This window comes from Calcarisporiella thermophila (genome assembly GCF_041956535.1).
Source record: "Calcarisporiella thermophila strain CBS 279.70 unplaced genomic scaffold VTP21scaffold_20, whole genome shotgun sequence".
Classification (NCBI taxonomy): domain Eukaryota; kingdom Fungi; phylum Calcarisporiellomycota; class Calcarisporiellomycetes; order Calcarisporiellales; family Calcarisporiellaceae; genus Calcarisporiella; species Calcarisporiella thermophila.
In genome coordinates, this window is record NW_027192210.1 from 20 (window position 1) to 11,975 (window position 11,956).

At 36.9% G+C, this 11,956-nt stretch overlaps 4 protein-coding genes across 4 annotated transcripts; 1 reads left to right on the forward strand and 3 right to left on the reverse strand.

Moving 5' to 3' along the window:
- Positions 1-209: 209 nt before the first annotated feature.
- Positions 210-4,303, reverse strand: VTP21DRAFT_4772 (uncharacterized protein; the record flags this gene model as incomplete). Its single annotated transcript, XM_069395220.1, has 9 exons — positions 210-921; positions 996-1,176; positions 1,341-1,397; positions 1,519-1,581; positions 1,663-1,713; positions 1,797-1,818; positions 2,048-3,592; positions 3,656-3,942; positions 4,183-4,303. 9 exons carry the CDS (start codon positions 4,301-4,303, stop codon positions 210-212), a joined length of 3,039 nt encoding a protein of 1,012 aa, XP_069248388.1.
- A 1,229-nt stretch (positions 4,304-5,532) lies between these two features.
- On the reverse strand, positions 5,533-6,550 carry VTP21DRAFT_4773 (uncharacterized protein; the record flags this gene model as incomplete). The annotated part of the gene is made up of 2 exons (XM_069395221.1): positions 5,533-5,894; positions 6,007-6,550. 2 exons carry the CDS (start codon positions 6,548-6,550, stop codon positions 5,533-5,535), a joined length of 906 nt encoding a protein of 301 aa, XP_069248389.1.
- Positions 6,551-8,765: 2,215 nt separating this feature from the next.
- On the forward strand, positions 8,766-9,617 carry VTP21DRAFT_4774 (uncharacterized protein; the record flags this gene model as incomplete). The annotated part of the gene is made up of 1 exon (XM_069395222.1): positions 8,766-9,617. The coding sequence occupies one exon, from the start codon at positions 8,766-8,768 to the stop codon at positions 9,615-9,617; it is 852 nt and encodes a 283-aa protein (XP_069248390.1).
- A 925-nt stretch (positions 9,618-10,542) lies between these two features.
- VTP21DRAFT_4775 (uncharacterized protein) lies at positions 10,543-10,998 on the reverse strand (the record flags this gene model as incomplete). Its single annotated transcript, XM_069395223.1, has 1 exon — positions 10,543-10,998. One exon carries the CDS (start codon positions 10,996-10,998, stop codon positions 10,543-10,545), a length of 456 nt encoding a protein of 151 aa, XP_069248391.1.
- Positions 10,999-11,956: the final 958 nt, after the last annotated feature.

The following is an 11,956-nucleotide window of genomic DNA, read 5'->3' on the forward strand; positions in this document are numbered from 1 at the left end:
GATTTTATTTTATTTTTTTGAACAATCAAGATTTAGCAGATTTTTACGAGATTCTTTTCTAGATTTTACTTTATTTTTATTTTATGTTTCAAGATATTATTCTTAGTAATAAATTCTTTATTTTTATTTCTAAGAAATCCAGATTCATTATACAGTAGGTTAACTCGCATTTTTACTAAAAATTCCTTAAATTTTTTCCGATGAGTTGCTTACGGTATCTTCTTATAGGGTTGGGGCATGTCGTTATGCTCAAATATCAGTAGTTTTCGCTCAGGCTCCATGGGCGGAAAAAGCGGGGGCAAACCAAAGAGGTTTGCAGTTGTCGCCACTCTATAAATATACATACGGAATAAATTTGGTGATGCGCAAATCTTTGCTGGATCTTCGCCCAGAGTTAAAGCGAGGGTGATCATGCACGCATATGGCCCACAGTCATCGCTAGTGACCTGTTTGATGCTGTTTTCAGCTACAGATGAGAAGTACCAGCTGTCATCAATCTCCCAGTCCAGATAGTCACGAAGAAAGTCTGCGTAGAGACGGTAGTCGGAAGCGTCTGAATGGGGATATACAGTACAATAACATCGAGCAATTCGCAAATTTCGAATAAATAAGTAGACATTCCAGTGTTTATTTTGCCCCAGTTTGTTGTTGACCACCACAGCTCGGTTATAGCTGCCAATGTTTGTTGGAGTAACTCTACACCCTCCAGGAATACCGCATTGGCATGAAGACAATCGATCATGTGTGAGCAGTCCACGTAGAAATGGGGTACCAATGAAGATACTCCCAGATTTATTCCAAAGACGTTCCAGGAAGTAATTGATCGCATCATCGCTCATCCACCCTCTCTTTTTAACACGCTCGGTGCACTCTATGGCACTTTTCTGAGGTGTAGAGTATCCTAAATAGATCTCGTATAGCCTAAAATAAATATTTACGGATGATGCATTTGATAAACACAAGCATAAATAATAATAATAAATCGGTGTTTTTACCTTTTTCTTGGACAATCAGGATTACCGTTTTCAGGAGCAATTTCGTATTTGTAAGAGGGAGAGAACGAAGAAGAAATCACAGGAGAACCAGCCAGAGCTGTGATGTTGTCAAGAACACAATTGTTTTGATTAGATACAAATGAGGAAAAAGTAGTTTGGCGCTCGTCAACTAGTGAATCTACTGAGAGATCAATAGAGATGATAAGTCAACTTTTTAAAACTGACCACGCTAAAAGACTAAATGAAGGATTAATTCATAGTAATGATAGTAATATTGGGCCACATCGACAAACCTCTCTGTTGCGAATTAAAACAACCATGGGCCTTTAATTTTATGAAACATACCTGTATCCATTTCCTTGTGATCTTGTGGCTCTTCCCAATTGCAACTCTCTTCTACTGCTATTAAGGATGGATCAGTACCACAAAACATAAAGCTTAGATTCAAAAAGGGACTTGACAAGCAAAAGTTGTTTTCTCTCAAGGTCAAACATACGGTCATCTTAATAATATTTCCACTTACATAAAAATTCAGAGTTTAAGCTCGGTAGGCGCTTTGAACCTGGACCTACTACAGTATAGCAAGCTAAAAAATCAAAATTAGAAATTGGTTTAAAAATGAATCTTCCAGACCAATTGGTTACTTGGTTTATGTTTATTTACTTACGAATTTCCACCTCCTTGGGCATCGATGCATACTCAGAACCAAATTTTTGTGCTATCGGAAAATCTTGAATTAAACAATAGTTAAACTATACAGAATATATCTACTATTAAGCAGCGGAAATGTATAATATTTACGTTGAGCGAGAGAGGAAATCGCCTATTTGACCGAAAGAATAAAGTACAGGCGGTATTATTATTTACAGTAGCAATGCATTAGTATTTAACAAAATAATTCACTGTGCTTTATAGGGGATACATCCAATTGCTGCATATAGTACACCCTATGAATCTAATCAAACAATACTAACCGAGATTTTTTCTGTATGCAAAAAAACAAGCAACTGTTTTATATTTGGATGATCATGATCGGTTGTCTCCACATTTACAATTGAACTGAGCTTTACAGTGGGGATTACTACGAGGGTGGTAGAGTTATCTATACTAGTAGTATCGAAGGATTCTGAACCCAACCTCTCTGAGCTATTTTTTATTGCGCAGTTAAATGCTTCTTCAATAGTGTTGATAAGCTCTGAGTCTTGATACAAAAGAAGTGGATTCCACAGTATTCGCAGAATCTTATGCAAGCCAAATAATGCGCTCCTCTGTTGCTCTGCGTTTCCCGATATTGTCATTATAAGGTAGACGCACACGCTTGTATTTAATCCTAGTGCCATTGTCGAATGAAAAGACTTGCTATTTTGATCACTTAACAATGTATCTGCTATATCCACTATCTCGTCTGCTGATGCAATGCATTCCGCAAGAGAAGGATAGTCGATTGACACAATCAAACTATCTTCCAGCTTAAGGAAATGTGAATGTATCTTGATAATGAGGAGATAGAGTAATAGTTCTGCTTTGTTTAGGAATGCCATATCGGGTGAGATCGTGCCAATCAAATTGTCCAACCGGAGAGTCAAGCTCGATGCATATAGCTGCAATAGTGTGGCATCTATAGACATTGTACTTGAGTTCCCCTGAAGCTTCATAGAGCGTAATCCGGATATTGCGTTGAAATGCATCAATATTTCCGAGAGTATGGTCATCAAATAAGCGCAATTGTAAAAAGCACGAATTTCATGTGCTTCCTCGTTTAAGATAAACGAACTGGAGCCATAATGACGGCTATATGCGTATAGCACAGACTCAGTCTCTTTCATGACCGGTAATCTTATGGTGGCATTGGCAATCTCTTGTTCGAACCTAAAATCGAGTTTGGCGTAGCTCCATGTAGTAAAAATGTACATGGCCCACCATATAAAATTGCGTTGTTCGCGGCTTATTGGATCTAATTCTATATCGAAATCCTTATTATCCTGCTCATGAATCCGCAGCTCAAATACCATTTTCCACGCTCTACTCAGGAATCCTCGGGCTGAATGCAGGTAACCTCTATACGTCAACGTTACAGCGAGAATATAGAAGCTCTGGAGGTTGATAAGCGAAGATGAACTATATGCCTTATCTTGCGTTGATGATGCCGCATATTCTAAGAAAAGTGAGCTCAGTGTTTTTCGTAGTGATTCGTGATAAAATGCGGTTTCCGGGAGAGAGAGCGCCAGGGCGAAAATGCTTGAATAAAGCACTGAGTGCGTCTGGCCCTTGATATAATCTTGAATCAAGGCAACACGATTTAACACGGTGGGAAATGGGAAATTTCTAAACCATAAGTTAATGAGTACAGTAGCCTGGATGGCTGTCAGGAACTTCATGAGGTCCTTGCGCATAAAGTCTCTGGATAGAAAGAGTCTCGCTTCTTCCTTAACAACTTGGGGATAATCTTTTTCGATCTTCTCGTTAACACAGAGTGCGCTCATTTTCTCGATAATTACCCCAAGTACATCGTTGGTACACATGCTATATGCCGGAGAGCGGGGGAAGTGGATCGCCTGTGACCATTTCCACCTCCAAGGGTTTTCCGTAATTTGGTACTATACAAAATAGAGGCAATCAGATGAATACAAGTTCATTCCGGTAAAGACTCTTGTGATTACATTAAGATTATTAATCAATTTTTCTGGCTCTTCGATGAGTACGCGATATTGACAGAGTAAGGAATCCTGCATAGTCAATCGAGGTGCCTTTGTATCACTCGCAATATTCTGCTTTCTGCACCTCTTTTGCGATTTGGAAGGTCGCCCCACTTTAGCGGTAGTTACTTTGTATACACACTGTTCTTTCAGAGCTTTACACCGAGTGCACTCATTCATGTTGCCATCGCACCTCAGTTTGCGTTGTTGGCATAAATGACATGCTCTGAAGAAGTTGAAGTTGTTCACGTCTCTGGATAATGATATTATATTAGAAATATGGGTCATATTAACATGGGAAAAATTTAGAGGCGTGTCATGGATATTGCAGACAATATCAAAATATACGGCACCCGTTTTTTATATAATGTTCGCTTATCTAAAATAAACTAGGGATTTATTATGAAACCTGGTTCTTTTAGTTTATTCTTCAAGCTCCGCCAATTCTTTTTAATGACGGTCGCATTGAACCCTCGAGGTATGTGTCTTACCTCTTACGTGTTCATTAGGAGAGGGCGTGGAGCAATGCGTTACAGAATATATCCCTGGGTCACCAAACACGGAAGCAAAAGCGGCGTCGAGGAAAATCAAGGAAAACCTGTCTTGATTCATCGATAACAGTACGTTCACCAGGATTGAGAAGAAGTGGGAACCCTATCCTAGTAGGAAGTGGGAACCCCACCCTAGTAAGAAGTCGGTGTTGGGAAAATGTTCTGTTAGCCAAATGAAATGCAGGCTATACTTTCATTGTCAAAGAGCATCCAGCATGGTCACATCCCAGTCTGAAGTCGGGGTAAGGAATAAGCTCAGAAACTCATGTAGGAAAATAATGTATAACAAACATACGGAATGCCAGGATTTAATTTTTACTTAATTTTACATGCATCTAATTATTACTTGTTTGGGTGTATATGAAAATCCTGTTTATTGTTTTTGTTGTTATTCTTTAAATAGTTCAGCTATTTGTTTTCTGATCCTCACTCCTATTTTTCTCTTATATTTTTACTATTATTATTATAGTAAACTATAGGAGTCCGAAAGTCGAAAACTACTTTCGTTACACGGAAAGTGAGCAATTCCCTATGTTGATTATCACTTATATGAAAGGTAATTCTTGCTCAATTACACCAGGTTTATAAATGATATTATGCCAATAATGTATGGAATTATTTATTCAATTAATAATTAAAAATTAAAAACTTTTTAATGCTGCATTACAAATCATGGAGTTACTATTACATCCTGATTTCCAAGGTTGTAATGCGCCTAATAAACTAATTTTAAGCTCCGCTGGCAAAAATCCTTATTTGGGATCAAACCAAGCCATCAATTTTGGGGCTTAGCTTTTATTCGAATATTGTTACGTTTCGTAGTTTCAGCTTGTCTTATACTTGTGACTATTTGTGACATCATCATTATATGCATATATATTGGCTTTTAGATATTGGAATAAACTAAGCGGAGTTTTCTCTTACTCTCCTATCTCAAACTATCCATAACTAATTCAGGCAAAATAATAAGCCACAAGATTTTTGAATAAAATTTTTTCCAAGATACGTTGCCAATTTTCTGGAATTAAAAATGAATTAGACATTTTTTCCTATGAACCCTAAGTGTTTTTGAAGGAATTATTAGATGAATATAAAAATAATTATGTGTCAAGAAACTTTTGCGGTGCACTTTTCATTTATTTATTCCAACATTACATCACCAACAAACTGTTTTCAAAAAGCTGATTTCTAAGAATCAGTACCTAAGCACACTAAAATTATTGCAAAATCCCAATATATTGCCTATGAACAGTTTTAACGAATAAAGTTAAGAGAACATACAAACTTCTCCTAGGGATTATGACATCGCTTCTTGAACTTAATCCAAACCCCATCTTTCGGCTTCATTGAAAAAAATACTTTCGTATTGATTTCACTACCTTCTTTGAGTTCGAGATGAAATGCGTTAACCAATAACGCGATTAAGCAACGCAATTCAAGTGTGGCTAGGTGTCTACCCATACAAGCGTGTGCTCCGAGAGTAAAAGCAGCCTCCGGAACGCCTTGGTTAACCATTACATTCTCTTCAGCAGGTGCGTTTGCATTGGAATTTACTGTGGAGGTTGTCCAACGCTCAGGGTCGAATTTGTCCGGATTTGGGAATAGTTCTGGGTCTTTTAAAATTCCAAGAATGTTACACATTATATCGGTACCTAAGAGGAGCATAATTGTCAAAAAGTTAAAATTTGGAGACACCTTCACATATTATCTTCACAGAGCATTCTGCAAAGGAATATAATAAAAAAATAATCAAATGATGCTTGCCGGCCGGAATCAAAAATCCACAGACTTGATAATCCTCCTTTGCAGTGGCATAGGATACAACTCCGGGGGGATAAACCCGATATGATTCTCTCATTACCGCGGTAGAATAGTTGAGTCTATTTAGGTGCTCAGGTAGAAACTCCCTAGGATTTACCTTAAACACGTTGCCAAAAATATCTTGGACTTCGGCAAAAATTTTCTTTTGCACTTCAGTTCGCCTTGCAATCTCGCCAAAGGCAAAGGAAAGCACATTAGTAGTAGTTTCAGAACCACCATAGATGAGGATAAGCATATCATGCATTAGAGTTATCCGGCCTTCTTCTCCGAGGTATTGCGGGAATTCGGCAAGAATACACACCAAGGGTAACTTATTCTTGTCAGCTATCTTGGAATAAGTTGCAAGTGATTTTTCTATTGCCTTGTTGACGAAGGAATAAAGCCGATCACGATTCCCGCTGAAACTTTTTTTAGCCCACTCAGTCTTATTCACAATAGGAATAAACTGCCAAAAGCAAGTCAGTCCTGAATTCAAAGACTGAATCATATGCTGATATTACTAGTTAATTAAAGACCATAATATGATTGAAAAATTGATATCATTTACCCCAAAATTCTCTTTTCCATCGACATCAGAATAGTCTAATTCACTCTCTCCAGCAAGGCCAAAAAGACATTGACATATCATATCCAATGTAAAAAGAGTAAATTCATCTTCGACATTCAAAGCATTACCCCTCTGTGATTTAGTATCAATTTCATCGATAAATTGATTAACATGTTGGACAGTATATTCAAGAAGATTTGGAATTATTTTTCTGGGTTGGAAAAAGGGACCCATGACGTGGCGACGCCATTTCCATTCCTAAAACCATGATAAATGCAGTTTAGGAGAAGTAATCTGACAAAAAAACAGCAGAAATATCAATATACTTCATTAATAACATTTCCTATGTTTTTGCCCCCAAAAGTCCACAAGACCATAGAACGTTGAAGGGATCCTCTTTCAACTTTATTTTTTCCGTTGTAATTTGCCTGCCCATGAACAAGTACCTCCTTTATGCCCTGCAACGAATTTACAAACACTATATCACGAGGGAATCCGTGTAGTACGCATAATGGTTTGTAATTGCGGGCAATTTCAATGAGGTGGTCGCCGAAATCTATCGAACGCGTGCCAGGTAAAATACGCTCAATAAAATTAGCTGGCTCCCACGATACATGAGGAAGATGAGAGAGTTTGGGCTTTTTAAACAATTTAGCAGAAACAAAGTATGCTACTGCAATTGTCAATATGGGAGTTATCGTTTTAACCAGAATTTCATTTATCATGATAAATTATTGAAAGAAAATAAAAAATTCCAGTTCAAATCTCAGAATACAATTATTTATATATATTTTTATAAGTTAATCAAATATGTAATCTCAAATTTTGGTGCTTTTTCTCAAATGGACTAGAAGAAATAATGTAGCAATCTAGATTTTCAGGTCAATCATAATTTAGGCCAGATAGATGTTGCAGTATTGAGTATTTTTTTTTTTCACTTCCATACCCCTTTATTATTTATTCTAGAACTTTGAACTTATAATATAGATGATCAAACCCTTCCATAAGCGCTTATACTGATAAATTTTAAAAATTCGAAACACAGAGAAGTTGAAATGTCTAATATGTAGTAATGAAGTCAGAACCGCGTGGTAAGCAAAAAATTGTATACAAGTATATGTGGCCTGGAAAATACATCTCAGCACTTTTGTCAACTAACTTCCACAGCATTGTTTTCAATCCATATTGATTTGGTTACTGCTACAAATAATAAGAATTTTATGCTCAGAGAAAACTCACTGTAGTATCATATTGCAATGTCTCGCAAAATAGTCAAAATTATTTAGATATTATAAAAATTACTATGGCTTTATCTGTAATGTTAGCTATTATATTTAAATATGACCTGATTATATTCTTCTCACCTTTTGGGACAAAGTTGAACTAAGCATTAGAAATTAATGATAGTACATGGGATTACGATCAAGAATCCCCCTACATAAAGATGGTCTTGATCAGGAGTTTCCGCATATTCCTTGTGTTCTACAATGAAATACTGAAATTGATATTTCTTATTGGCTCTCGATGTTTAAAGGAAAAGGGATTCTCCACATTCCGATTTTAAATATTGCCTCTTCCTTTTGCATATTTGGCCAATCGGAATATTTCTTTAATTTGACCCGACATTTATTAGTCCATTCTTTCAGGTAGTTTTTGGTCTAGAATCAACTCATTCGCGACAGGCTAAAAATTAATTGGCTAATTGATGTAGTTAGGATTGTTTGAAAATTGAATATTTCATGAAAATATATCATCTTATGCAGGAATAACATTTATTCATATATTAAACCGAACTATATTGCATCAATACTGCTCTAGCTTCATTAGAACCGTACTAAGGCTAATTTTTACAAAATTTGAACATGTAAAACTGATGAACACGATGTTAACAGGTCAAATGATACAGAAAAAGAATGTTCGAATTAGCATTAGAACCACGCGCATACCTAGTTTTATTCACATATCCTGCAACTGTTTAATAAATACGCCTAAATCATTGAAGCGCCCAAACCGTATTGTTCATAATTCTAATTAATATCTTCGAGATCATAGGTTAATTCAACCTAGATTTAAAAATATATATAATCGGTCTCGCTTATATCACTTTGAATTTTTTTTAAATTATACAAGTTTATCCTTCATTTCCGTGTATAAAATGATCCAAAATGCAGCAGCTCCAATCGAAGCACCATCTGCCAAACAAGTAGGAGAGTATTATGAGTTTATCTCCCCAGCTTTGACTACCGCCACAGGAAACGACTGTATGCATTACGGGTTCTGGGAAAACGCGGAAGATGAAAGTTCTTATCCTCAGGCTGCAGAAAAATTAACTGACCTTTTGATCGACAAGATGGACGTTAAATCGGGAGAACAAGTGCTTGATGTTGGTTGTGGGGTAGGAGGACCGGCAATTAGTCTTGCACGTAAGACCGGGGCCAGAATCGTGGGTATCAATATTTGCAAGTCACAAGTAAAACAGGCGACAGAAAATGCTATTAAATCAGGAATGGCGGGACAAGTATCCTTCGAATATGCTGATGCAATGGACCTACCTTTCCCGCCAAATTCATTTGATGCCGCGTGGGCCTTTGAATCCATAATTCATATGGACCGACTCAAAACCCTTCAGCAAATTGCCAAAGTTTTGCGCCCTGGTGGCCGCCTTGTGCTTACTGATATATTTCGTCATCCAAGCGACTCTCTGCAAGTTAATGAAATCATAGAGAAGTTTAGGAGAGACGGGTTTATGACTCCTTTTCCTTACTTGAATGAGTATCCGGTGCTTATTTCAAAAGCAGGCCTCAAGTTGGATCATTTGATAGATATATCAAGTAACACAAAGAAAACATTTCGTGCGTTGAGTGAGATGTTTCAGCGCGAAGGAATTAGAGCCCAGCTGACTACGTCAATAGGTACTCAGGCTATCGATTCCATGGCTTCCTTTTTATTGCCAGTGGCAGACCTATCAGAGATTGGCTATCTTGTTCTTGTGGCTTCCCGCGTGTAACGGGAATTTATTTTGTGATGCAGTGATACGATATAGCTCTTAAGCAACACTATGCCTTCTATCTAACTGTAACTGATCTTGGAGTAATTTTGTAACAGGACCAGCTTCCGATCCTATTCAGATTCTGTAGTGACTATCCTTTACTTTTATTTGGATCCAATCCTTTTCGTATCACCTAATGTTTCCCATATATAAACCCACCTTCCTTATTATTTTCTTTCTCACTTCTTTCTCTCTACTAATTAAGGTCACCTTTCTCTCTCATAACAGTTCCAACTGTTACACTAACTTTCAATCATATTGTCTAGTAATGTCATTAGTTAAATAAACTGCGTGCCTCATCAGCAGTCTACAGGTTGCAGAAAAACAGTTGCAATTGTCACGGTCCTTTTGGGCAGACTTATAATAATATAGCAATTAGTAAAAATATTGAGAGTTAGTAAGAATAAAGAAGATTGGCGAGGAACCATAAATAAAAACAAAGGAATTAAATAGTCGAAGAAATTAATCAGATGATATAATAATAATCAGGCGATATAAATTACTATGATCAGGAGATATTGATTCTAAGCGAAAAATAATAAAGATAATAAGATAATAAAAGATAAAATTAAATATTACTATTGAATGAATCTGTTGAGGAACGTTTCGGTATAGCTTGAATGGCTCGTCGCGCTACAGCAATGAAATGACATATCTTCTATATTTATTAATTAATTAATACCTACCCGAGTAAAATGGATCAGAATATTATTGTAAAAATATACAACACTGAGGCTAGTTTTATTAATACGTGACACCCATGTTTAAAAAAGAAAAACTACAAAGCTGGAGGTTTAAAGTTGAAAAAAGTGTTGCAATGTTCTTTACACATATGCCAATTTTATATACAGTTTTCACAAATTGCATATTGTATTCTTTTTTACTAATACTTCGTGTGTCCTCCTTTTGCACTATATACAGCACGCACTCGCTCCGGCATGCTTGCATAGAGCTTGCTGACAAATTCTACATCTATGCTTTCCCATTCTTTCTCAACACGTTCCCATAGTTCGTTCTTGTTCTTAGGAAGCCGTTGAAAATAACTTAGCCTTCGTTTTAGTTCGCTCCACATATGCTCCATTCTATTGAGATCAGGCGACTGCGAAGGCCATTCTAGCACGTCTATCCTCTTGTTTCTCAACCATTCCCGGGTTACGTTGGATGTATGTTTTGGATCGTTGTCATGTTGGAATATGACTTGGGATTTCTTTATCCCATAATAATCCAAAAATTCAAGATAATCTTCGTTAAGGATATTCATGTATAATACGGAGTCGAGCCCTCCGTCGATACGGCTCAAGTTACCGACGCCTTGTGAAGTGACGCAGCTCCACGCCATCAAAGACCCACCACCGTGTTTGAGTGTTGACCTTATATGGCGACTGCGAAGTGGCTCAGCTTTGTGCTTATAATAATATTCTCTGCCGCTTGCTTGGGCGAATGTGACCTGCGTTTCATCTGAGAGTACAACTCGCTTCCAATCAGCTTCGGTCCAGTCTTTTACTTCTTGGCAAACTCCATCCTCCGTCTTCGGTGTGCAGTTAACAGTAAAATATTTGTCTTGGATTATTGTCAGGAAGAGTTTTATTGACCCAAGAGGATATATATTGAATGATACCGAACACCGGCGCTTCAGTGAGTTCTATGCAAACCTTTACAAAACTAATCTCTCTTTAATATAGCTATTAATGCATGTTTTTATTATATGGCATCTATTTAAGCACATAAAAGGACATATTTCTTGTAATAGGATGTTGAAAGAAAGGGCTTTCAATATAGCCGCTTACGGACCAAAGATGGTCACAATATAAGCTCGAGGCGATATCGTAATGATGTTGATGTTTACTGGCGTAATAATTTTACCGTTGCAGTAATAACTTAACATTGCTTTTTGCGTTACCATTGAGTTAACTAATAGTATAAATTTTCTTGGCTGGCATGTTCAAGTTGATAGTAACGCGAGATATCACAGCCCAAGCTCAATGGTTACGAAAGAATGATATGCAGTGAGTAATATAAAAAAAAACTATTGCTTTATATTTTAATTGTGTTTTTTTTTTGCTCTTTATATAAACATCATCGATAATATATTTGTAGATAGACTGCGGACTTTGTCAGCAGTCCACGCTTCAGGATGATGAGGCCGATTTATTGGATAAAATGAGCTGGTGCAAAGAATAAAGAAAAAGTAAACAAAAAAAAAATAGTACGATAATCTGAACGTGATTTTGCTATAAATATGAACCGACCAAGGAGATGTTTCCTCGGCCGTTTTGAGCTGGATACTTCCGTTTAAT